This window comes from Crocodylus siamensis, chromosome 2 (genome assembly GCF_052110815.1).
Source record: "Crocodylus siamensis isolate JL-2025a chromosome 2, ASM5211081v1, whole genome shotgun sequence".
Lineage (NCBI taxonomy): Eukaryota > Metazoa > Chordata > Crocodylia > Crocodylidae > Crocodylus > Crocodylus siamensis.
Window position 1 is genome coordinate 144,770,327 of NC_143396.1, and position 24,950 is coordinate 144,795,276.

The following is a 24,950-nucleotide window of genomic DNA, read 5'->3' on the forward strand; positions in this document are numbered from 1 at the left end:
CTCATGTGCCTATAGTTTGCCGGATCCACTTTCCTCCCTTTCTTGAAGATAGGCACCACATTGGTTTTCTTCCAATCTTTGGGCACTTCACTGGAGCACCAGGAGTTCTTGAAGATCTGTGCCAGGGGCTGAGCTATGATGCCTGCCAGCTCCTTGAGTACCCTGGAGTGTAAACTGTCAGGGCTGTCTGACTTGAAGGTGTCCAGCCTCTCAAGGTGTTCCTTCACAAGGTCAGCATTGATGGAGAGCAAGGAATCTCCCTCACCGAGGCCTCCCTGTCCCTTAATGGGCCAGAGTATGCCATCAGACTGGTGAAAGACCAACACAAAGTACCCATTTAGCAAGCTGGGTTTTTGCTGGGTGTTGGTTGTCAGTTGTCCCATGTGGTTTATCAGGGATCCAATGTTGCCCTTGCTTTTCCTTCGGCTCCCCACATATCTAAAAAAGGACTTTTTATTGTCCTTGATACTTGTAGCTAATTGGAGTTCCATCGCAGCCTTGGCTTTCCTGGTTTGCTCCCTGCAGGTCCGGACCAGTGCAAAGTATTCCTCCTTGGAGGTGGATCCAATCCTCCATCCTTTGTAGGTCTTTCTTTTTAGACGCAGGAGGTCCACTAGTTCCCTGGAGAGCCATAGGGGCTGCTGTGCCCTTTTGCTACCTTTCCTCCGAGATGGGATAGACTTTGCTTGTACATCCAGGGTCGCTCCTTTGAGGAGCAACCACTCATCCTGAACTCCCCTCCTGTTTGGGTTATGCCTCTTTAGAACCACTCTGACAAGCCTCCTGAGCTTGTCAAAATCAGCTTTCCTGAAGTCGAGGACTTCTGTATTGCTGACTGACTTGCCAGCTTTACAACGGATGGTGAAGGTGATCAGCTCATGGTCCCTGTCACCCAGCTTCCCTTTGATCATTAGGTCGCTGATTAGGTCATCCCCCATTACCAAAACCAGGTCAAAGAGTGCTTTACCTCTTGTCGGCCCGTCAGCTTCTTGCATCAGAGCTCATCTACGTATGAGAGAAAGTTTTGTGACCACTCAGATTTGGCTGAGCGCTCTTCCCACAAGATGTATGGGTAGTTGAAGTCTCCCATGACAACCATGCTCCAGGAGCGTGCGACCTCAGCCAGTTCCCTGGCGAACTCCTGGTCAAGCTCTTGATCCTGAGTCGGAGGTCTGTAATAGACTCCGACCATTGTGTCCCCTTTGCCGTGTTCCCCACAGATTTTAACCCAGAGGGTCTCTAGTCGTCCACCCTGGGCCCCAATGTCAGCTTGCAGGGACATGTAGCTCTCCTTGAGAGAGAGAGCTACACCCCCGCCCCTTTTGTCCCTCCTGTACAGGGTATAGCCATCTATACCTGTGGCTCAGTCATGGCTGGAGTCCCACCAGGTCTCATAGTTGTTTGTGTTAAGCAGGAGGACAGGTTCCTCCTGTTTATTCCCCAAGTTCCTGGCATTTGTGTACAGGGAGGCAAGTGTCCCTTTGGGGACCCTTGCCTTGCCCACAGCTCTCTCCAAGGCAGGGGCAGGAGTGAGCTCTCTTAAGTGCCTTGGCCTGCTGACTTTGCAAGGGTGGCTTAGCAGGCCAGCAGTGGCAGTAGTCCCCCCATCCCCTGGCAGGCTCAGTTTTGAAATGGAAAATATAGCATAAAGGCACGAATGAAAACCGTAAATTTTGGCATATCTTAAAGGAAAGGGCTTAGAATAGCTGCTGTTTGATAAACTACCCCTTTTTGTCATCTCTTTCCTTTAGGACCATTCATCTATTTGTATTTTCTGTTATCTTGTTTAATTTATTTGTATAGAAACTGAGATGCCAGATGATGAGTATTATGATGAGGATGATCACAATGAAGTTGTTCAGTATCTGTTGGATGTTGTCGATGAGGAAGCCCAGAACCTCTTAAATCGCAGTAGGGCAACGTCAGGTGACCAAGTGCCAGGTACTGTATGGGAGTGGAAGTGAAGAGTACACAAAGGAGAGGCAATGAATGTTGAATGAGCAATTGACTGACCAGCTAACAAAAAGAGATGGAATAGAAGTGGCTTGCAAAATTAATTTTTCCAAAAGATGCAGTGCATTAGAAAAACACTACTTCTAAGTGCGAGAATGTTTGGGAAAGTCTTGATCTCCACCCTCTGCCCCCCTGATTTTGGGAGTGCTTTTGTGCCTACAGACATTTGTGGGTAGATTTGATGATGAAGTTTAAATATTTTAGAAGTATGATCAGATACCCAAATTGCATCCATTGCAGTTGCAGAATTACATCTGCCATTTTTGAGAAGCATACAGTACTTTTTTTGCCAGTCCTCTCCTTACTCTTGTATTTTACTTTGCACCTGGTTCTGCATAAATCAGTACAGCTCCACACCTTTATTGCTGTCTCTGCAACAGAACAGCCACTGTCAGCTGAAATGAGCCAGATAGTAAATGCTAATGGGGAATAGTACTTGCTAACTGTTCCTGTGAGGCATCACAATCGACTTGCACATTACTGCATTACACCAAGTTGGTAGCTGTCACTGGAATTTTTTAGTTCTTGGCACCCCTCACTTGATTATAATTCTTTTAACCCTTTTCCTACTGTTCCTTCTAGACTGTGTTGTCATCTATTAACATGCTCTTAAAACTAGTAGAATGTGTTTACTGAGTAAGAGGAGACTCGGCTAGTTTAAATTAGTTCCATGACTTCTGAAGATCTGGTGCTTTTCATACAACAGTACAGCTTGCGCATTGAACCTAGGGAATGTCATAGTAGTGAAATAGTTAATGTAGGTCTAATTTTGATGATTATCATCAATTGATGATAACTCATGATGACTATACAGAGTAAATAGAATCCTGATTTAGGATTATTGTAAATTTAATTACAGACATATATGGGATCAGATCTGGGCACCTGAGTGTGATCCTTTTGCACCTTGCTTAAGTCCGTGAAAATCAGGTCTCACAAAAGATGCACAGTTCCTTTTCCTTCTCTGCGCTGCTTTTTGTGACTTGAGTCCCCTCTGTGTGTTACACTAATACAGTTAAGGTGTTAATTGTACTTTAAATAGTGACCCTGACACACATTCAAGTCCATCTGTAGCATGTTAATACAGCAAACAAGCCACAGAGCTTTTCTATATATAATGGGTACATCTACATGTGCCAATTTAAGGTGCTTTAGCCTGATTTAAGGCACATTAAGGGTGCGCATCTACATGTATGCACCCTTAATACACCTTAAAAATGGCGATTTTAGGCTATTCACGCCTAAATTTGATACCTACAGAAGCAGGCACGAATAGCCAAAGCACAATAATGCATGTGTAAACACGTTAAGGAGCATTAATGTTGTGTATGGGCTGACTTGGGACCAATTTTAGTCCCACATCAGCCCGCACACACATCATTAAAGTGCTTTAACTTGTGCATGTGTAGATACGAGCCTGAAACACCTTAATGCACATTAAATTTAGGCAAGCATTTCAAACATGTGTAGACACACCCAATGTGTAACATCTTTGTGGTTCATTTCTATCATGCCTCAAACTGAATGTGTGGCATGCCAGGGCTGACCCACGATGGTTCTCAAGGCTCAGCTGAACTTTGGGATCTAGAATGGGGCAGCCCCATGGTCCAAGACACAGCTGTTCCCTACCCAATCAATGGAATTAGGCTGGGGCCAGCACCAAGTGCTGGACCTGATGCCTCCACCCACTCCCTGGAGGTAGATGGACAAATCGTATGAGCCTGACAACAGGGAGCAGCTCCCTGATGTCGGGCTCACTGCTCCCTGGACTTTTAAAAAGTGAATGTTTAGCTGAGCTACACACCTGGTTTTTAAAGGTCTTGGCATAGAGACCTCAAGATCAGGAAACCCCTCCCCAGTCCCAGGGCTTCATGCACTGAGGATGTCAGAAAATCATCTGTGCAGCCTGATTACACACGTAGTTTTTAAAGGTCCTGGTGCAATGTGGTCCCCAGGATCAGCATGAGGCACCTTGATCCCGGTGTCCCAGCATGCCATGACCTTTAAACACTGCATGAGCAGCCCAACATAGAAATTCAATTAAAACCTTGCCATTTTTATATATATACACCTATTTAATACCAGTGCAAATAATTACTCAATTAAAGCAAAATTGAAATAACCCCAAATGTTGATTCGGTTACAAAAAACCCCCAAACAATAGATTGACTCTCACTTAAAACTATAAATTCTTTACACTCTTTTGGCAGTAGAGATGGACCTCAAGGTGGTCATAAACTATACTTTTAAGTCCTTGTAAGCTGGACCAATACAGATGTCCTTTATCTGTCTGAGAATTAGGTGTCTCCTCTCTCTCCAGCTCTTCATTTCACTGTGTTTCTCCAGCAGATTCTTTAGCAGCAAATGGGAAGCTGAGAGAGGAGAAAAATGAAGATACAGACTGTGATGGATCATCTTTGCCTGAAGACTTTCCAGAGGTATGACAGAGTTGATAGTGCCATTCTTTGCTGATCCTTATTTCTCAGACAATTTACCTTGACTTCTCATTTCTTTAATCTCACAGAATTTGTAGAAATAATTTCATCTTCATTTTAAATTGCTCTATCCCTATAACTTGATAGATTTTTTTTAAAATAGTGTCAGGAAACAAGAGTATGGAAATAGTTTTTTTAAAATACGGTATAATTAAGCTGGGATGCATTAACTGGGCAAAAGAACTAACCAGAGAATTAATTTAAGTACCTTTTCACAGGCAGAAATGAAAGTCACTGGGTTTTTAAAAATGCAGTGCTAACAAAATGCCATTAAAATACTATTTCAAGTGTTTTAGGCAGAAAGTTATCTGAGTTAAAAGCAGGTTTGGGGGAAAATAAGAGCATTACAGATACTTCGTATATTATCTCTGAAAATCCAAATCAGAAGCTCCCTCTCCCTTACGTTTCTTCTAAGATTAAATTAATGTTCTTAAATTCCTAATAACCTTTCCTTTAAACTGTGGCATTATAGCAAAGTGTACTGTCTCAATAAGAAATTTATCCAAGTGAATGGAATTCCCCCTCTCAGCTCACTGTTTGAGCCTCCTGCCCAGTTATCCGCAGCTGGACATTTGATTGGCAGGAGCTGCCTAAATCAGGGATATGCACACTTTGAGCAGCGGGAAACCCAATTAATGGAGCTCAGTCTAAAGCAGGCTAATCTCTGTAACTCAGCAGGTATTGATTTGCTCTACCATCAAATGCTACTGATCATGCAGTGGATTCCTACACTGTTGAATGCCACTGAATTGCCCCACTTCCAAATACTGCCACCATCCTGGCTCTGTGGGCTGAGTACAATCCCTTCCTTGACCAGATCTGGCTTATGGCTTATGGGTTGCCAACCCCTGGTGTAGGTGATTTAAAAGCAACACTCTCTTTGGCTGAACCAGCAGAAAGTCAGCAGGAATCATGCTAAGTGGACTTCAGTTCTAAGTTGCTCATGACATGTTATGGTCAGGCCACATTATTCATGCTTTTCAAAGGGAAACTAAAAATAATCCGCGCTCTACGGAATATTTTACTTTTGCTCATGGATATGATTTCATAGACATTAGGGCTGGAAGGGACCTCGGGAGATCATTGAGTCCAGCCCCGTGCCCAAAGGGCAGGAAGTCAGCTGGGGTCATAGGATCCCAGCAAGATAAGCATCCAATTTACTCTTGAAGGTGTTCAATGGAGGTGCTTGAACCACCTCCGCTGGCAGACTGTTCCAGACCTTGGGGGCTCGGACAGTAAAGAAATTCTTCCTTATGTCCAGCCTGAAACGGTCTTGCAGGAGTTTGTGACCGTTTGACCTCGTCATCCCTTGGGGCGCTCTGGTGAACAAACGTTCCCCCAGATCCTGGTGGTCACCCCTGATAAACTTATAGGTGGCCATCAAATCACCCCTGAGCCTGCGCTTTTCCAGGCTAAAGAGTCCCATGGCTCTCAGCCTATCATCGTAAGATCTGTTTTCCTGACCTCTGATCATGCGCGTGGCTCTCCTCTGGACTCTCTCAAGCTTCTCCACATCCTTTTTGAATTGTGGAGCCCAAAACTGAACAAAGTACTCCAGCTGCGGCCTCACCAAGGCCGAGTACAAGGGGAGAATGACGTCCCGGGATTTGCTCGAGAAGCATCTATGGATGCACGCCAGCATTTTGGTCGCTTTACTAGCCGCAGCATCGCATTGGAGGCTCATGTTCATCTTCTGGTCAATGATGACCCCCAAGTCTTTTTCTTCTGTAGTGCTAACCAACGTAGCACTGCCGAGCCTATAAGGGTGCTGCAGGTTTTTCCTTCCAAGGTGGAGAACCTTGCATTTTTCGGTGTTAAACACCATGAGGTTCTCGTCTGCCCATTTGCTGAGCTTGTCCAGGTCAGCCTGGATCACCTGCCTGTCTTCTGGCGTGGATGCTTTGCCCCAAAGTTTGGTGTCATCGGCAAACTTGGCCAGTCCACTCCTAACTCCAATGTCCACATCATTAATGAAGATGTTGAACAGTATGGGTCCCAGGACAGAGCCTTGAGGGACCCCACTGGTTACAGGGCACCATGATGAGTGAATGCCATCAATCACAACCCTCTGGGTCTGACCACGGAGCCTATTTCCCAGCCAGCGGATCGTGGTGGAGCCAAGGCCACAACTGGGCAGTTTGGCCAAGAGGTGATCATGGGATACCAGATCAAAAGCTTTTTTGAAGTCAAGATATATGACATCAATCTCTTCTCCCTTGTCCAGGTGATAGGTCACCTGGTCATAGAAGGAAATGAGATTGGTCAAACAAGACCTACCCGCAACAAACCCGTGCTGGCTGTCCCTTAGAATGTTAGCCTGGGCTTGTCAAAGTCGGCTTTTCTGAAGTCAAGGACTTCTGTGTTGCTGACTGACTTGCCAGCTTTACAGCGGATGGTGAAGGTGATCAGCTCGTGGTCGCTGTCACCCAACTTCCCATCAATCACTAGGTCACCGATTAGGTCATCCCCCGTAGCCAGTACCAGGTCAAGCAGCGCTTTGCCTCTCGTTGGCCCATAGACTTCTTGGGTCAGGTAGAGGTCATCCACGCACGAGAGAAAGCTTTGTGCCCACTCAGATTTAGCTGAGTGATCTTCCCACGAGATGTCCGGGTAATTGAAGTCACCCATGACAACCAAGGTCCTGGAGCAAGCAGCCTCAGTCAGTTCCCGGGCGAACTCCTGGTCAAGCTCGGGACTTTGAGTGGGAGGTCTGTAGTAGACTCCCACCATTGTGTCCCCTGTGCTGAATTCCCCATGAATTTTTACCCAGAGGGTCTCTAGCTGTCCATGCCGGTCGCCAACATCAGCTTGCAGGGACATGTAGCTTTCCTTCACATAGAGAGCTACACTCCCGCCCCTTTTGTCAACACAATCCCTCCTGTACAGGGTATAGCCCTCTATACCCGTGGTCCAGTCATGGGTGGAGTCCCACCAGGTCTCCGTTATCCCAGTGACATCATATTTCTTTGCACTGAGCAGGAGGACGAGCTCCTCCTGCTTGTTGCCCAGGCTCCTGGCATTAGTGTACAGGCAGGCAAGTGTGCCCTTAGGGGCTCTTGCCTTGCCCACAGATTGTGCCAGGGCTGGGGCAGGGGTGAGCTCCCTTAAGTGCCTTGGTCCGCTGGCTTTGCAAGGGCCGTTCAGCGGGCCAGCAGGGGCAGTAGTCCCCCCATCCCCCAGCGGGCTTAGTTTAAAGCCCGGTGGAGCAGGTCAGCCAGCCTGGCTGAGAAGAGCCTCCTCCCCAGGGGAGAGAGGTGGAGGCCATCTCTTCCCAGCAGCTCGCTGCCTCTCTCTCCAAAGAGCGGGCTGTGGTCATGGAAGCCAAAGCCTTCCCGATGACACCAGCGCCGCAGTCTTTGGTTCACCGCGTGGATCCTCCTCTCCCTCCTCAGCCCATAGCCCGAGACTGGGAGGATCGAGGAAAACACCACCTGAGCTCCCAGACCCCTAAGCCCTGCTCCCAACTCCCTGTAGCGCCTCATGACCTGGCTGGGGGTGCTCCAAGCCGTGTCATTGGTGCCCACATGAATAAGGAGCATGGGGTAGTGGTCTGTGGGCCGGAGGAGCTGCGGGATCCACTCCGCAATGTCTCGGATGCGGGCCCCCGGGAAGCAGCAGACTTCCCGGGCTAAGGGTTCGGGGCGGCAGATTGCCCCCTCAGTGCCCCGCAGGATGGAGTCTCCCACAACAAACACCTTACGCTTTGTCTTGGGGAGAGCGGGGCCAGTAGCTGCGGTCGAGCCTGGGTTGCCTGCGGGAGCTGGCAACTGCGTGGGCTCTGCAGGGGCTGCAAGAGGTGCGAACCTGTTGCTAAGCTCCGGCGGGGCAGCGGCCTTGGTGCGGCGGGCCTTGGGGCCCTTGACCACCTTGGTCCATGCCCCTGACTGGGCAGAGCGGGAGGTCCCAGAGTCCTCCTTAGTCCTGGAGAGAGACGGTGCTCTACCCTGCGGCTCCCGGGGGAGAAGGGCCTGGCAGTAGGAGTCTATCTCCTGCTCACAGTCCCTGATGGCACGCAGTCTCTGGACTGTGGCCTGGAGCTCCTCCAGCTGGTGTGCCAGAGACCCCAGTAGGGAGCAGACCACGCAAGGGGAGGGGTATTCTGAGAAGTATTCTGTTTGGAGGCAAAATTCTGCTGCGTGCTGTCCACTCTCCTTCTGCTGTTACATATCAGAATTGTCATGTAGGCTGATTTAGCAGAAGACATTCATAAAAAGCATATATTGAATACAGCCACGAGTAGATCATCTGCCTGATCAGACTTGAACCCCACACTTTTATGGAGTCAACCATCTGAATGTTTAAATAAAATAGAGAGGCACTTGTACACATGATGGAAATTGGCCTTTTTGCGGTTTAATTGCATCATGTTGTATACATGCAAGGGTTTTTATGATTTAAATAATTTTGCTATGTTTCAAACTAAGCCACATCTGCATGTAGTTTAGTTTGCAATATAGCTATTTGTAAGGTTGCAGCCTTTGACAGCTCACCTTTGACAGCCCGCCGCTGCAGGAGAGGCGGGCTGAAGGCAGAAGTAAGGGGCTGATCCCTTTTTCTTTTTTTTTTTTTTCACAGAGCCTGCCTGTGTCCCTGAGCTGCAGCGGATCCCAGTCCTCCTTTCCACAGCAGTGGTGCCTCCTAGGGCTGCCCAGGCAAGCTGCTGGTGTGTGGGTGCTTCCCCAAGTCGGGCTTAGGGAGCAGTTGGATTGGGCTGGGTGCTGCCTGCAAACTGAGCAGCACCCTCCTGCCAGCCACCCACCAAAGTGGCCCTGGGGGGCACCACTGTTATGGAGGGAAGGTCCAGGGCCCCCCATAGCTCAGGGCCTGCCTGCAGCTTGCTCCCTGGCCACAGGAGAGGTGGACGGGCTCCACAAAAAGAAAAAGAAAAAAAAGAACAGGCACCTCGCCACATTTTTTCTCCCTTCAGCAGAGCCTGTCTGCATGAGCTGCCACTGGGCCGTACAGCCTCTGAGCTGCATGGGGGCCTGATCCTTCCCTCTGTGGCAGCAGCACCCCCTGGGGCTACCTAGGTGGGGTGCTAGCTGTGTGGGTGCTGCCGCAGCTCATAGGCAGCACCTGCCAGATCCAATTTTTCCCTGAGTCCATGCGCTGGAAGCCTGCTGGGCGCTGCTCCCTGTGTGGGCTAAGGGAAGAGTTGAATCCACCACCAACAACCTGCTCAGGCAGCCCTGGGTGGCACCAGCACCACAGAGGGAAGGACCAGGTCCCCATGCAGCTCAAGGGCTGTGCAGGCTTCACTGAGGGGGAAAAACAAGCGGCAAGGGGCCTGATCCTCTTCTTCTTTTTTTTTTTTCCTTCCCATGGTTGATGAGTGAGCTGCCAGCAGGCCCTGAGATGCCGGGGACCCCAGACCTTTCCTCCATGGCAGCAGCACCAAGCCACTAGCCGCCCACCCGGGGGCCCCAGGGGACACTGCCTCCGTGGAGGGAAGGACTGGGTCCCCTCTGCAGCTCAGGGGCCATTGGCCTGCCAGCAGCTTGCCCTCCAGCTGCAGGAGAGACAGGCAGGCTCTACAAGGGGAAAAAAAAAGGATTCAACCTCTCACTGTAACAGTGACAGAAGCCCCTAAATTGAAACAATGGGTTTTTAATCATTGTAATTAAAAACCCACCATTTGAATTTAGTGGACTAATGGCCTAGGAATTAAGTCAGACCATCTTTTTTTCCTTGACCTAATTTATACTAGAAAAGGTTCACTGCTATGGCTATATTAGCAAACCTTCCTAATGTATATACAGCTTATACCACCTCCCCAAACAAAATAATATCTACTTAACAATAGTATTTTTGCTGGTATAGCAGTATCCATACTAGTGCTTGTGCCAGGACAGCCATGTCATAAAAAAATCAGCCATAATTAATATTACTATATTGGCAATATTTTAAGTGTAAAATAGGCACTAGAGCCAAGTCAGCACTTTTAGGCAGGAATTTCCCACATGCCCTGTCACCTACAGAGAAAGATGCTGTACTATAATTTACCAAAATGGGTTGTAAGCAAAACCTATAATTCTCTGAAAAATTAGTCATTACAAATGTTGGGAGTGTTTCATGTTTGAACATATATTATCTGTCACCATGAAAATGTCCTTAGAAGAAATGTTGTTCCTTACTTCAATATCTCACGGCAGGAAGAAGAAACCTCGGATACTGTTTGTAATGATGGAAACACTTCCTCTTCAATATTTGTTTCTCTACTCACCCTTTCCTCATTTGAAGGAAAGGCTTGGTGTCTCTTGGTTAAAAAATAGAATTCAGCAACCTGTCCAGTAGTGAGTCATGGGTAACTGTGACTCCTGCATCTCATGTAAAGTGCTTTTGAAAAACAGACCACTTATTTGAGTGAGTAAAGGTGGGAGCAAAAGCCTACAAGGGGCCTACTTTGTAAATAAGAAAATTCTTAGGGCTAAGGGGTGCTCCAAACTCTCACAGTTTGTCCCATGATTCCACCACATATTTCAGATGACCAGACTGTGTGAAATAAGGCTTTGTCTTCCGCCTGGTTCCTGCTAAATAGTTCTTCCCATATAGTTAAAAACAAACAAGCAAACCTCTCCACATAGTCATATTTGGCCTTTGTGCTGTTTCAGCCCAGAATTGAAGGACTGCATGGTCAATATATAAAGAACTACTACTTCCACAGGGTTACTAAGTCATGACTGAGAAGATTAACTTGGCAACATGGCAGTGTTTGTACAGCTGATGCCCCGTTCTCACTGAGAATGAGAGATGAAATTCATCTATGCTGTAGAATAGTGGTTTCCAACATGTGGTCCACAGACTGTCTAAGGGGCCAGTGAAAGATGACTATGATCAATCAGAAGTCTGTGAATATTCACACTTACAATTCAAAGGGGTCTGCACCTCCGTTCAGAATTTCCAAAGGGATCTGCAAATGAATATCAGTGCAAGGGACTCTGCTGCGCAGCCTAAACCCCACAAAGAGCCAGCAGTAGGGTTTTTCTGGAGGAACAGCCATATAGGAGTGCTTGTAAGTTTTCAAGAAGTCTAGTGCAGTCAGGAAAGGGTCACTGGAGGTTCTGCAGGCCAATTGGACCCACTATTCCCAATAAGTAGCACAAGAGAGAAACTGGAAGAGTAGCTATGACAAAGCCGTACAGCAACCCTCATCCCTGGCCATAAAGTGGAACATGACTTGACTTCTGCAACTTCACTACATTTCGCTGCAGGGAGAAGCTGCCTATTTGTGATTTATATGGATGGTAATGGATTTCGTTTTGGAAGAATAAAGAACTTAACTTTAGTGCCCACTGCTTTCAATGTGACACCTTTCACAAAACCTGAATTTACTTCTTTACATCGTTTGTTTGAGCTTATAGTAGAACAGTATGGTTGTTACACAGTTCCCTATCAACTGTAACTGACTATATTTCACATTACTTCCTTTGCTAGCCTGTACAAGCAAGGGACTGTGAAGAACATTGTGAAGACAAAGCAATGCCTGAAAGGTAAGAATTTTTACTGTGGTGTAAAAATGACATTTGTAAGTTTTGCACCTCTGCAATGAAAGAAGTAAAAACTCAAACAAACCACAGGCACTACGTAAGTGCCTGTCTATAAATGTGTTGCTTTTGGGTTGTTTGGTCTGTATTCATGTTATGTGAGAGGTCCTACAGAACCTGAGTTAGAACCTGAGGTTCAGGGATGCTGGTAGTGAATTGTGAATAGTAAAAATCTGCATTAGAATTCCGTTGTGTTACTTGGACATAGAAAAAATATCTGCTTTCCCAATTTTCTGCATACATTCTGATTTTACCAAATTCATTGGTAAGGGGAGCTTTTCATTTCTAGATCAAATGTGCCTTTCATTTCTAGATCACTGGTTTGCAACCAGTTCAGGTGAGGAAGGACAGAAAATGATTGCTTTCTGGTAGTGATTTAGATTACATTGACTGAATTGATTAACTTTGTCCACATACATTTTCTTGTCGGCATATATTTCCATCATTATTACCATGAGGAAGTCACTAGTCCCTGCTGTCACTTTGTAGGAATGCCAAAATGTTATGTCTTCCCTCCTCCCCCCAACAGTCTGTGCTCCAGGGGCCGTAGCAGCAGCCCTAGACTGTTGCTATGTGCATACTAGGTATTTTCCTAAATAAACTTTGAAAAATGAGAAGTTAAGACTTCCATCTTTAATGAACAACATTGAATTGAGCCTGAAAATAAAAACATATATATTGTAGTTTCTCCTTTTTAAGGGAATTTCACAGTCTATCATTCACCATGATGGTTTTGCTGAGTATATCAGGCCAATAGCGTTGACTTTTTATTTATTTACATATATAAAACGTAAATGCCTTTTTCTAATATAAAATAATAAACTTGTATATTCTCTACTTGTCTAGGTTATTTTCAGAACCTCTTATGGGGCAAGCAGATGAAGATGAAATTATGTGGGGAAGTGATGACCTTCCAATCGAATCGATAAACCAGGATCATATAGATAAAGGCAAGGAGTTGAACAAATAGCCAGTCAATGAAAAATAAAGATTATAGTAAACACAGAATGTTAGAAATAGCTGTTATTGGCACTGGATTTACAAACCAGTCCTGATAACTTGTTCCGGGGCAGACCCAAACCCTCAGACCAAACACGACTTCTTCCATTTGATAATAGACCAATGTTATTGTTACACAGTGATAGCAGATAACAGTAATGCAGCAAAGCAAACAAAATATCCACCCCTCCCCCGATCCTACTTCTCTACCTAGGGTTCTACAAAGGGAAGGTACACCTGGCTAGTATGGGAGTGCCACCCTGTGGTCCTTTGTTGAATAACCTATGTCAGCAGTCTTGGAGGTCAAGGGCCAAGGCCTGCCCCCATGACCCCAGCCTCCTCGAGGGGTGTGCCCTCCTCCCACTGCTCTGAAAATCCCTCTGTTTGTATTTTTTTCTCCTGATGACTCTTCTGAGTACCTGTGATCTCTGGGCCCTTACGTGTTGTATGGCTCGTCGAGTGCATAGCCCTACCCTCAACTCGCCTGTGACGACTTTGATGTTAAACTATCAAGAGAGGGGGTTCAGTGGAGATCTTCCTGGGAGTGCCTCCCAACAAACGGCAGTACTCATGGTTGTTTGGCACGGTGTTCCACAGGGCTCCACCTCCCCTACACCCTGTCCAGTCGCCAACCACATGAGTGTTCATAGAATGGGTATTTCAGCCCTGCAGGGTTGCACGCAGTGTGATTCGGGTGGGTCCCATGTCGCCATGGACACAGATGGCTCTCCTCCCTCCGGCCTCAAAGTACGGCCCGTCTTTTCTCGGCTCTTTGATTTTCCTTTTTCTTTTTTGGGATTTTTTTTTTTTTTCTGAGAAGAAATACTCCCCTGAGGAGGAGAGGGCTGTAGAGCTGCCTCCTTGACCCCAGCCTCCTCCAGGGGGCTCAAATGCCTCCTCTGCCCTGCTCCCTACAGGGAGCTTAAATGCTTCCCTTAGCTTGCTTTCAGCGGGGAGCTGGAGGACTTCCCCTGCCCTGTCTCCTGCAGGGGCCTCAGAAGTTTCCCCTGCGTGGCCTGTGGGAGCTGTGCAGGCTGTGCCGCTCCTTTTCCATGCTGGAGCCTCAGCACGTCTAGCATGCTGCCCACCAGCACTCTCTCTCCCCAGCTCTTCCCCTGCCCTGGTTCCAGTGAGGCTTTTAAACTTTCCCGCGGCAGCCAGTACGGCCGCCACGATTGGTCCAGCTGTTCTCCTCACAGGCAACAGCTGATTAAACAGCCAGTGTAACGCCAGCTCGCGCAGCTGTGGCCACAGTCCCGGCTCCTGGTCTGGCTGCCTGGATGGGGGTAAGTCACCCCCACTGGGGGTCCGTTTCTGGGCTTTGGGGCCCACGGGGATTACCCTCTCCCCTTCGGGAGCCTGTGGTGGTGCCTCGCTGTCACAGTACCATGAATTAGTTTCCCAGTGGTTGTCATACTATCCACGTTCTGTTCTGTCCACATAATTCTTTATTTCCAAAACTCATCTCACACATATATCTTAATTTGATCATCAAAAATGCCATGGGATGCCACGTGTCTTAATGTGGGCATACCTGGCCTCCTCATTTGGTTATTTTACCAAAACCAGAAATCCCAGGGGCTTTGCAGCTGGCCCCTGTGACCTAATGCCAGTTCTGCAGGGTCCCTTATCTTTGTTATAGAATACTGTTTGCATGTTTTCAATTTTCTAGCCTGTTGGTCTGCTAGCTTCAGACATAGTGGGCATGTCTATACAAGATGCTACCTGCACAGAAGCCAAATAATACAGTGTAGTAACGTGTCAAAGCACAACCAGTGCTAATACACTACTGCGCAGTATTATTAGGCTACTGTGCAGTAGCATCACTAAAAAGGCATTTGCCAGGGCTACTGCACAGTAACTCCAGTTACTGCACATTTATTTAGTATTTGATTATACAAGTACTACAGTGTCTGCTAAAAGGCTTATCTGTCTGCTAAAAGGCTGAGGACATGAAACTTTTGTCATAAACTTTTAGAAACCAATTAACCCTTGCCATTCTCCTGAACCCTTGTTCTAATGCAGTATTTACTCTGCCTACAAGCCAATTCCTAAAAGAAAATTTCTAAATGTCACTTTCTAGCTATCAGCTATAACAGTCTACTGGATATCATTTAGGGCCCAATCCTGATAAGCCTAGACAATGGGAAATGAGACTGCTCACCACACCATAGGGCAATAATTCTTCACCAGTGCTATGGTACTCTGGATTTCCTTGAAAGCCTTTCAGACATGCCATGGGATCCACGTAAAGTTAATATTGTTAGATGTGCAAGCATGATTCACTAGATCCAGAGATTACAAATAAGAATTCATAGTGTTTAAATCATTCTGACCTGTTGTTATCTTTCTGAGTTCTTTGCAGCAGAAGAATTGCTCAGGTTTTTTTTTCTCTAGTCAAAAAAGAAGTGAAAAGCTACAATGCCAGCATTTTCTAAGGGCTGCCTTGAGTCTAATGAGAGATGCCTTGAGTCTGAAAAGGTTGTAAACCATTGACAAAGGTTTTGTACCCTCATAAATCAAGCTTCCAAAGCCGTGATTGCTCCTCAGAACTTCAGTCAGTAAACGAGACTCTGCATTTCACAATATATGTTTTACTGACGTGCATGTCATATGACGAAGTGCGCAGTCTGGCAGAGTTTACACTGGTATCTGCTGTGCGCCTGGTAGAGTTGAACTCAAGTCACACAACATTTTCTTAATTCCTTTGGGCCTAATTTTGCCACTGCTGATTAAGTTAATTGGCTTACTGACAGCAAATGCTACTTGGCATGAGTGTGCCAGAATCTAATCATTACTGCTGCCATCTGGAATATCGTCAGGAATTTCACATCCTAAAATTCATTTTTAGCAGACTCATATCTGTTGTGTATGTGGTTCAAGGTGGTTTTAAACAAAGATGAATAAAAACGAACCTGAATTTTTCTAGTAAACCTTTTGAATAATTCAATGGGCACCGGGCATTTTTCATTCTTGTGTCAAGGAAACTTTCACTGTATGACTTTTGTTGTGCTTGAATGAATAATAAAGGACACTTGCCTTTCTAAAGTATTATTCACTAAAAAATATAAAACATTTTACTTTCATGATTAAAATATATTTTAGGGTGAGGCTTTAAAGGAAACCTATAGTCTTTGAGGCTTAAGAGCACAATTCTGATTTCATATGCCTATGTGATCACTTAATTATGTAAATGACAGCATGTCAAGAATGTATACTGAGATATATGTTGATTTTGTTAAGGTATGTATAGGGATGATTTTTTTTTTCCTAATTTGACTTTTTCACATTGCTAATCATTAATTGATCCATGTAAAATTTAGGGGGAAATGGTAGGGGGATAGCAGGTAACAAGCATTACCACTGAAAGAATTAAACAGAGAGCATTTTTTATCTCAAGGATACTTTATGGTAACCTTTAAGCATAAAAAATAAATACATAAGTTATGAATAAGCAACTGACAGTCTGAAAAATGTGTGTGTGTGTAGCTATTTCTGGGAAATCTCTTTCTTATTTTATAGCATTGCAGTATGGTATACTGTACAATGCCCTTAGAATTATGTTTATATGAACAAATAAATCAGTCTTGTTCTTCTGGTAGATTCTTCTTTCATGACAAATGAAGAATTGTCTATACTCCCAATTGTCAAAGTGCTTCCTGGAGGCAAGTATACAGGAGCCAAATTGAAGTCTGTCATCAGAATGTTACGTGGACTTCTGGAACAGGGAGTTCCTTCAAAAGAAATTGAGGTAAACAAATATGGACTGTTTAAAATCTTTCTGTATAAGATTCTTTTTAAATATCCCTCATTTGGACAGGGCAAGGCAGTTGGAAACATAGTGTTCATCTACACATCACCCTACAGTAACATAGCAGTGCAGTACGGCAGCATAGCCATCATGTGGTTGGCAGCTATGTTGCTGTAATAATGCACACCCCCATTTTAGTGTACCTCTACGGCGATGTAGCAGCAAAATCTAACCGTGCACTATGTGGGCACTTACTGTGCCATGCTTTAGTACTAAAGGAAGGAAGTACTAAAGCACAGTGCTGTAGCAGCATCGCCATATGGCAATGTGTAGATGCGTCCATAAGACCTTAAAAACTGTCATTACTAGCACCATTGCAAATATGGGGAGAGAATACTGCATCTAATGCCACTCCACAATCACTATGTAATTATGTTCATTCTGTGATGGAAGGTGCCTTAAGTGGGGGTTCCCTGAGTGATGCATTATCCATCTGGTATGGAGCCCCTCGCCGCATCTCGCCTGCCACGACTTGCTGTTATTATATAAAGAGAGGGTTCAGTGGAGATCTTCCTGGGGGGGGCTCCTCGGGTGCGATGTTTCACGGGGCTCTGCCTCCCCTATACCCCGCCCACTCGCCAACCTGATGGGCACCAGCAATGGTGTTTCAGTCATGTGTGATCGACCTCGGCTTGCCTCGAGGGGGACCCCACGTGCAGGCAGGTTCTGTTGGCACTTGTCAGGCTGCCCCTCCTGCTTCGATGAGTAGCCTTCCTACCCTAGAGACTGGCAAGCTATATGTGCATAGGCTGGCACCTGCTTCAGTGCCTCTGAGTAGGGCGTTTTGATCTTACGCCTCTTCTCGGTTTTTTTTGCTCAAAAGAAATGGACCCCTGGGGAGGAGAGAGGTGTGGAGTTGCCTCCTTTCCCCCAGCCTCCTACAGGGGGCTCAAACCTCTCCCCTGCTCTACCTGCCGGGGTTGCTGCACTGCTCCTCTCCGTTGCAGGATCCTCAGTGCGTCTGGCGTGCTTTATGCCAGCCTTGCTCCCTCTCCTCCTCTCCTGCCCCCTGGGTTCTGGTGGGGCTTTTAAATCTTCCCATGGCAGCCGGAACAGCCGCCGCAACTGGCTCAGCTGTTCCCCACCTGGGGAACAGCTGATTAAACAGCCGGCATAACACCGGCTCACTCAGCCACGGTTTCTGCTCCGGCTCTGGCTGCCCAGCAGGAGGTAAGTTTCCCCCGCGGGGGTGCTGTTTGTGGGGTCTGGGGCCTATGGGGACTACCATCTCCCTTTCAGGAGCCTGTGGTGGCATCTCACCACCACAATTCACATAAGCTATATTGGGTTTAGAGCTAAAAATGTAATTTCCCACTGTAAAAAAAAAAAAAAAAAAATGTCCTCAAAAGAATGTGACACAAATGGATAGAGATTCATTCAATGACCTCTGCATACTCCAGCTGCAGCACTGGAGGAACTGAAAACACAAACCTCTGTTCCTGTCAAAATTCTGATTAGCAGCCAACCATGTTAATGCTTCCAGGTGAGCATTAGAAAGCAATTTCCAGATAATAAGTTTTTGCAGAGCTGTACATTTCTTACCTATATGAAGCAAGATTTCCTTGCATTACTGAATTGTTTAACTTGTTCATCTATATGAGTACTAGTTCAACATATTCCTGATACATCTTGTTAATCACTTAACTGTTGTTAACATTGCCTGGCATTTTGCCTTTCCTAGCAAATACATGATTTAACACTCTGTTCACAGAATCTTCAAGAGTTAAAACCTTTGGATCAATGTCTGGTTGGGCAAGCTAAAGAGAACAGAAAGAAAAACAGATATAAAAATATACTGCCATGTAAGTCTGATAAATGTTGACATGGGTTTAAACAGAGGAACAGTATGGGCTTGTGGATTTGACATCATATCTAGAGAAATAATTCTGGATTCATATTCCCAGTTCTCCTACTGCCTGGCAAATTGCCAGTTCTCTCTGCACCTCTTTCTTTTCTGTTAAATAGAGATATTAATGTTTATACACCTTGGAACAGAAGTGCTATATAAGTGCTGTGATTAACATTGTTTTTGTTTTAGGAGTTTCTTGCAGAAGATCTAACTGACTTTTTATTGTACCAGATACTTCTCTTGGTTACACTGGTGGGAGTCTGGAACACCAAATATGTAATACAATTGTGGGGGTAATCTCACAGCAGTAGAGTTTTGTCTTTCAGTAGGCATGATGGGAGCAAGATACTCAGGTTCCAGATAGTTCTGATCTCTGTTCTTACAAAGACTCTGCATAACCATGAGCAAGATTCTTCAAGCTAGATTTTCAGAAGTGCCAAATACCCAAATCAATGGGAGGTCCCAGTGCTCTGCACTGTAATAATCAGATTCCTAACCTGGCTGCTTCTTTCTCCTATGTAGACGTAGCTAAAATCAGTTTTGTGAAAAAGGGATTTGTGGGACTTGGTTAGGATATGTAAGTCTTCCTTTGAAAATTAGAAAAACTGTATAAAGAAGAGGTATATCGGTTTACAGTATATCGGTTTAATTAAGTATAAATCAGTAAAACATATTTCTATGCTGGGATTGCAGATGATACTACTAGAGTGCCATTAGGACCTGAAGGCAGATATATCAATGCCAGCTTCATTCGAATGCCAGTGGGAAATGAGGAATTCATTTACATTGCGTGTCAGGGACCTCTCCCTACAACAGTAGCAGACTTCTGGCAAATGGCTTGGGAACAGAAGTGTACTGTGATAGCCATGATGACCCAGGAGGTAGAAGGAGAGAAAATAAAATGCCAACGCTATTGGCCTGATACACTCAGCAAAACCATCATGGTGAATGATAGACTGCGGCTTGCCCTTGTGAGACTGCAACAGCTGAAAGGATTTGTTGTGAGAGTGCTGGAGCTAGAAGATATTCAAGTAAGTGACTCAAATCATACTGTACCATGGTGGTTTTGAAAGAGCTTTCTTTGAGTGTTTGCATCCCTATCCTGACATAGTATCTTTGCCTGCCCACTTTCATGAGGGTCTAACCTTCTGTGTTCTGGGAAGGTGACAAGGTATTTAGGTCTGTTTTTTTTCTTTTGTCCTTGCTTATGAAAATTGCGAATGGGATTTTCTTTCCCCACATAGGAATGTGGGTGAGCAGTTCCTTCCACAACTGGAACTAATTCTGCATAAGCAAGCCAAATGAACGTTTCAGTAGATAGCCAAGCACGTTACCTAATGTGCCCCTTGCTCCTTTACAAGACAGGTTACAGGCTCTACATGTATGCTCCAAGGCCTTAGACTGCAGAAGCAGGATGTTCCATGAAATTTAAATTCATATGTAGTTAAACTTATGCAATTTGGGGAGGTTTTTGCAATTACCACAGTTTGCATGGTGAAAATAGTGCTATTTTACATAGTCACCTCTTAAGGGTCTGATCATAGTTTTGTTTTCCTAAATTTTGAGTCAAATTTTGGGTCAAATACTTTGCAAGTCTATCTTTACTATGAAGTATTTTGAATATTTCATCTGAGACCTTGCCTGTCATATTTTGCCATTTCCACATGCATTAGTTCCCTCTTGTTTTAACATTTCAGACAGGTGAAATACGGCGTGTTTCTCATCTGAACTTCATGGCCTGGCCAGACCATGATACACCCTCTCGACCAGATGATCTGCTCGCTTTTGTTTCCTATATGAGACACATCCATAAATCAGGACCTATCATCACTCACTGCAGTGCAGGCATTGGACGATCAGGGACACTTATTTGCATAGACATCATTCTAGGATTAATCAGCAGAGACTTGGATGTGAGTACCCAGAGGATGGACTGAACTGTGTTTGTAACCGTACAGAACTGTGAACTACTATTTGGTTATTTTACCAGAGTGCAACAATGTTGAGTCTCAGACCCTGCCTATAGCGTAATCATATTTTAGTCAGTATATGGTATAAAATGCAATAACTATGAGAAGAAGAAATGTTAAGGACAAGAAAAATGATATTTAGAATCTCTCTGAGTTGGTTACTGAGACACTTCAGGTATCATTGTTTATTGAAACCTAAACAACAAGGCAGTGTATGGGGTTATATAATGCCTGTAGTAATTGTCTGTATAAAGTTAATGAAATATTCACATTTATTTTTATAATTTTTAATAAAATGTGTGATTTTTTTTTTTTTGCAATTTATTACATTGGGATAGTATAGTATATGCTGGTATGTTCACCAAATGTGCATGACTTGATGGCTATTTGCATTTTACTAGTGTATGTCTGATGGACTAAAATGTGGATTCCCAGGTGCCATTTCCCATACCTGTGTTGTGTGGGGGAGCACGCAGGCATTTGTTTTGTTATGAAGTCTCACTTGCACTTGTCATCTGTTTGTTTTGGCAGTTTGACATCTCTGATTTGGTGCGCACTATGCGACTTCAGAGACACGGGATGGTTCAGACAGAGGTATGTCAATCCATTTGTTACTTTGTGCTTTATCTAAAAGCTTCTAGTGAAATTTCTTAAGGCAGATAATATCTGTGTTTGGAAGAATAGTGGGTGGACTTATTCTGTGCCCCAGGAGCTCTTCCTTTATGCTGCAGAAATGAAACCAAGCACTTGCAGAGAAACAGATTTCATTGCATGTAACTTTGAGTGTTCTATAGCGCATTCAAATATCAGCACTTAAAAACATGAAGCTTAACAGGTCAAAGCCTATGTGTAACTGCTGTGTGTGTGTTGAACCCTGTCTGTCAACTATAAAAAATCTGACATTTATCTCATTTTGGAATTCTTGTGTTCAACTTCTTACCATTTTGGAATGTGCTTATTTTACTTCCAAGGGGAAGTGATGCCTTAATAGTTTATTAGATTACCAGGGATCCTGGTTTTCTCTGATTAAAAATTGCAAATTCTCTGGTTAAAAACCCAAAATCCGTGATAAAAATTAAAGGACCCCCAGAACCCCCCCAGTGCTGCTGGTGCCCTGCACTCCCCCCCCCAGTCTCAACAGCCCTCCTGATGCCCCTTGCAGCAGCCCCCTGGACCAGACCCATTGACACTGACACCCACCCCAGCAGGTAAGTGTGTGTGTGGGGAAGGGGTGGGGCAGGGCGGGGGAAAGGGAAGGTGCCAGGGGTGTAGGTCAGGAAGGGGGGAGTGTGCCCAGTCCCAGGATCAGGCCCGGGGGGTGAGGGCAGGGCTGCCGCTCTGGGCCACACATATGCCAGCCAGCCTGACAGGAGGTTCGCACACAGAGGCCGCCACCGCAATTCTGATACTGCGCCCTGCACTACCATCCCACAGCCACCGGAATGGCTTTGTGGGCAAGTGGAGGGCACAGCAGCAGCAGTGCTGTGGCAACCACCGTGTGTGGGCACCATATGTGCCGCCTGGCTGGGGGGTGAAGCAGGGGGCTTGCATGCAGCAATATGCCCCACAACTGGCTGCATGGCTCCACAGTGGTGTGGGATGGTGGCGGCTGGATGCAGGGTGGGGGGGGCTTTGTGGGAAAGTGCTGCTACCGTGGAGCCATGCCCTTCACCCCTGGATCCTAGAGGTAAGTGGGGCTTGGAGGCTGTGGGGCAGGTCTGGGGAAGATGGTTGGGGGCTGAGGGAGTGGGGGCTGCTGCTAGCCCCAGGTGGCACATTGCAACTGGGAGCAGGGCCAGGGGGTGAGGGTAGGGGTGCCCCTCTGCGGGGGCTTAGTGGGCAAGTGATATGGGAGGTAGTGTGGTGGCTGCCCAGGGGTGTGGGAGAGGGAGACTGGCATGTGGCCGGAGCATAGCTCCGTGGCTGACACTTCAGCCACAGTGAGGGATGGGGATGGAGCTGGGCTTGGGCTAGCATGCAGCAGCTGCTGCCACCTACTTGGACAGCCATGATGGCAATGACGGCCGCTGCCTCCACAGCCTCCCACTGCCAATGCAGAGCTGTGCCTAGAGTTGTGTGGCCGGCCACGAGGCGGCAGCAGCAGCGTGGTGGTAGCCCAGCAGCATGCAGCCATCCCCACCACCTTGCACCACGCCACTGCTGTCGACCGCACAGCTCCATGCACGGCTCCACAACAGCAGTGGGAGGTTTTGTATGCAACAGCTGTCACTGCTGGCATGGGCAGCCCTACAGGCAACCGGGAGCAGCTTCCCATGCAAGCAGTTATGGCCGCTGCCTCCACAACTTCCTGCTGCCGCTGCAGAGCCATGCTCAGAGCTGTGCAGGCAGTGGCACTGGGTGGTGGGGATGGCTGCGTATCTATGTCTTTATGATTCTATGAAAAAGAATCTCCAGGAATAGCCCCATATTGTATAGTATTATTATGATCAAATTGGAAATTTCCATATTTTTTTGTTCTTTATCTGTAAGAAACTCATCCTCCCTTTAATGGAGTGCTTAGAGAAAAAGCTCTCTAAATAAGGTCCAAGTCGTGGTGGTGTTTTTATTAGGAGTACAGTTAATTTATGAAGAAGAAATTCCTTAGCCCATTCTAAGTTTAAACTTTAAGTTGCATAATATTTGCTTGTTCCACTGCAGTATATTTTTAAGCTACATGAAATGCTGTTTAAATAAGGATCTTAGCAACTGTAATGTTTTTTAGGTAGTATGACCTTTGTTAATGTAGTTCTGATTTTTCCTTTCTCACAGGATCAATACATTTTCTGCTATCAAGTTGTCCTGTATGTCCTAAAACGTCTCCAAGCTGAAGAACAACACAGAGGCAAATAAAATCCCGGAGCTTGAAGTACTTTTACAATAAGAAAGCAAGAGAGGCAGAGGGTCTTGCATATTTTGTTTGTTCTGCCAATATTATCCCAGCCCTTTTCTTCAATTTATATTCATCATTTGTTCTACAAGGACTGTCCTTCACTCCACTTACAGTATGTAGTACACAGAAAAAGGCAACACAATACAGTATTGCCCCTATTCCCAGCCAACCCACTCATATATAATGATGGGGTTCTTTGTATATGCTAAACACTATTTAATAGAGTTGCATTTTTGCAGCTTCCTTAATCTGTTATGACTTGCTGAAATAAAAATGTTTTAATAAAAAAAAGAATGATAATGTAATAATGCCTATGGCATGTACATGATTGTTTTTGGTATTTGTTTCTACTGCATTGGGGATGGGTGGGAAATCAAAGCAGTATTTTATCTTAGGTGGACTCTCTTACAGGGACAATTTAATGGTCTCTTTTAAAAGCTTGTTTATAGCAGAGCTATGTTTTTCACCATTTTAATACACTAAAGCTTATTTTGTAGGGGATACTTGAAATCAGTATTTAAGCTTATAATAAGACACCTATTAGCCTAAGAAAAAGTAGTGAATGTTTACTGTAACTATCAGTTATAATGTTTACTTCATAGAGTCTCATGTATATATTTATATACTTTTACAAAAAAGCTGAAGTATAAGGTGCCTGAATCTATGGTTGGGCGTCTCCACTGTGTAAATAAAAATATGCTTTAAAATTTATGGATCCGTAGGTGTGGTTTTATATCTATATGAGATGATAGCTCTGCCTTTATAACATACTCTTTACCAGACTATCAGAGCTACTTTTTGAGACAAATCTTTAGACTTCAATTTTGATTTCTATTCCTCCTCTTCTCATGTTGGTATATTGATTCAGCAGCAGAGATGAATGGCATTTCTGTTGGAAGAGTTTGCAAATGGACAGAGAAGAAAGTCTAAGAAAGGGAGTATTTCTCCCAAAAGGCTCAGGGAACCTGCTTAGTAGGGCTGTGCGAAACAGCAGTGTTCTGCTTCTTCATCTGTTTTGATTCAAAAACACTGTTCCATTCCCTTTTCATCGAAACTGTTTTCGTGTTTCAACATTTCAATCAGGCTGGGGAAGGGAACTCAGCCCAGCTGAGCTGAGTTCCCCTCCCCAGTGCTACGATTGTGCTGAGGAAGAGGGGAACTTAACTCGGCTTTGAAACTCAAAATGTTTCAATTGCCCTCATTTCATTTCAAGGCTGGTTTGAAGCCCTTCATTTCATTTCAATTTCGCTGTTTTGAGCTCAAAATGAGTCAAAACAGCATTGAAATGAAACAGCCAGTGAAATTTCGCACAGCCCTACTGCTTAGACACACATGAAAGTCCAGTCCTACACCTCAAATTTTGGTAAGTTTATGTAGAC

General features: G+C 45.3%; 1 protein-coding gene across 6 annotated transcripts in view; it reads left to right on the top strand.

The window, feature by feature from the left end:
- PTPN13 (protein tyrosine phosphatase non-receptor type 13) overlaps window positions 1-24,282 on the top strand; it is a 238,727-nt gene extending 214,445 nt beyond the window's left edge. For 5 of the 6 annotated variants that reach the window (XM_090037019.1, XM_090037021.1, XM_090037025.1 and 2 more), the window contains 10 exons: window positions 1,804-1,941; window positions 4,360-4,451; window positions 11,943-11,998; window positions 12,899-13,002; window positions 16,654-16,802; window positions 18,574-18,664; window positions 19,405-19,742; window positions 20,409-20,624; window positions 21,213-21,275; window positions 23,451-24,282. In XM_090037019.1, coding sequence (XP_089893145.1) covers window positions 1,804-1,941; window positions 4,360-4,451; window positions 11,943-11,998; window positions 12,899-13,002; window positions 16,654-16,802; window positions 18,574-18,664; window positions 19,405-19,742; window positions 20,409-20,624; window positions 21,213-21,275; window positions 23,451-23,531 — 1,328 coding nt within the window. In that variant the 3' untranslated portion in view covers window positions 23,532-24,282. The remainder of the gene's footprint in view (window positions 1-1,803; window positions 1,942-4,359; window positions 4,452-11,942; window positions 11,999-12,898; window positions 13,003-16,653; window positions 16,803-18,573; window positions 18,665-19,404; window positions 19,743-20,408; window positions 20,625-21,212; window positions 21,276-23,450) is intronic. The other variant, XM_090037020.1, reaches the window with a different exon arrangement.
- The last annotated feature ends 668 nt before the right edge of the window (window positions 24,283-24,950 follow it).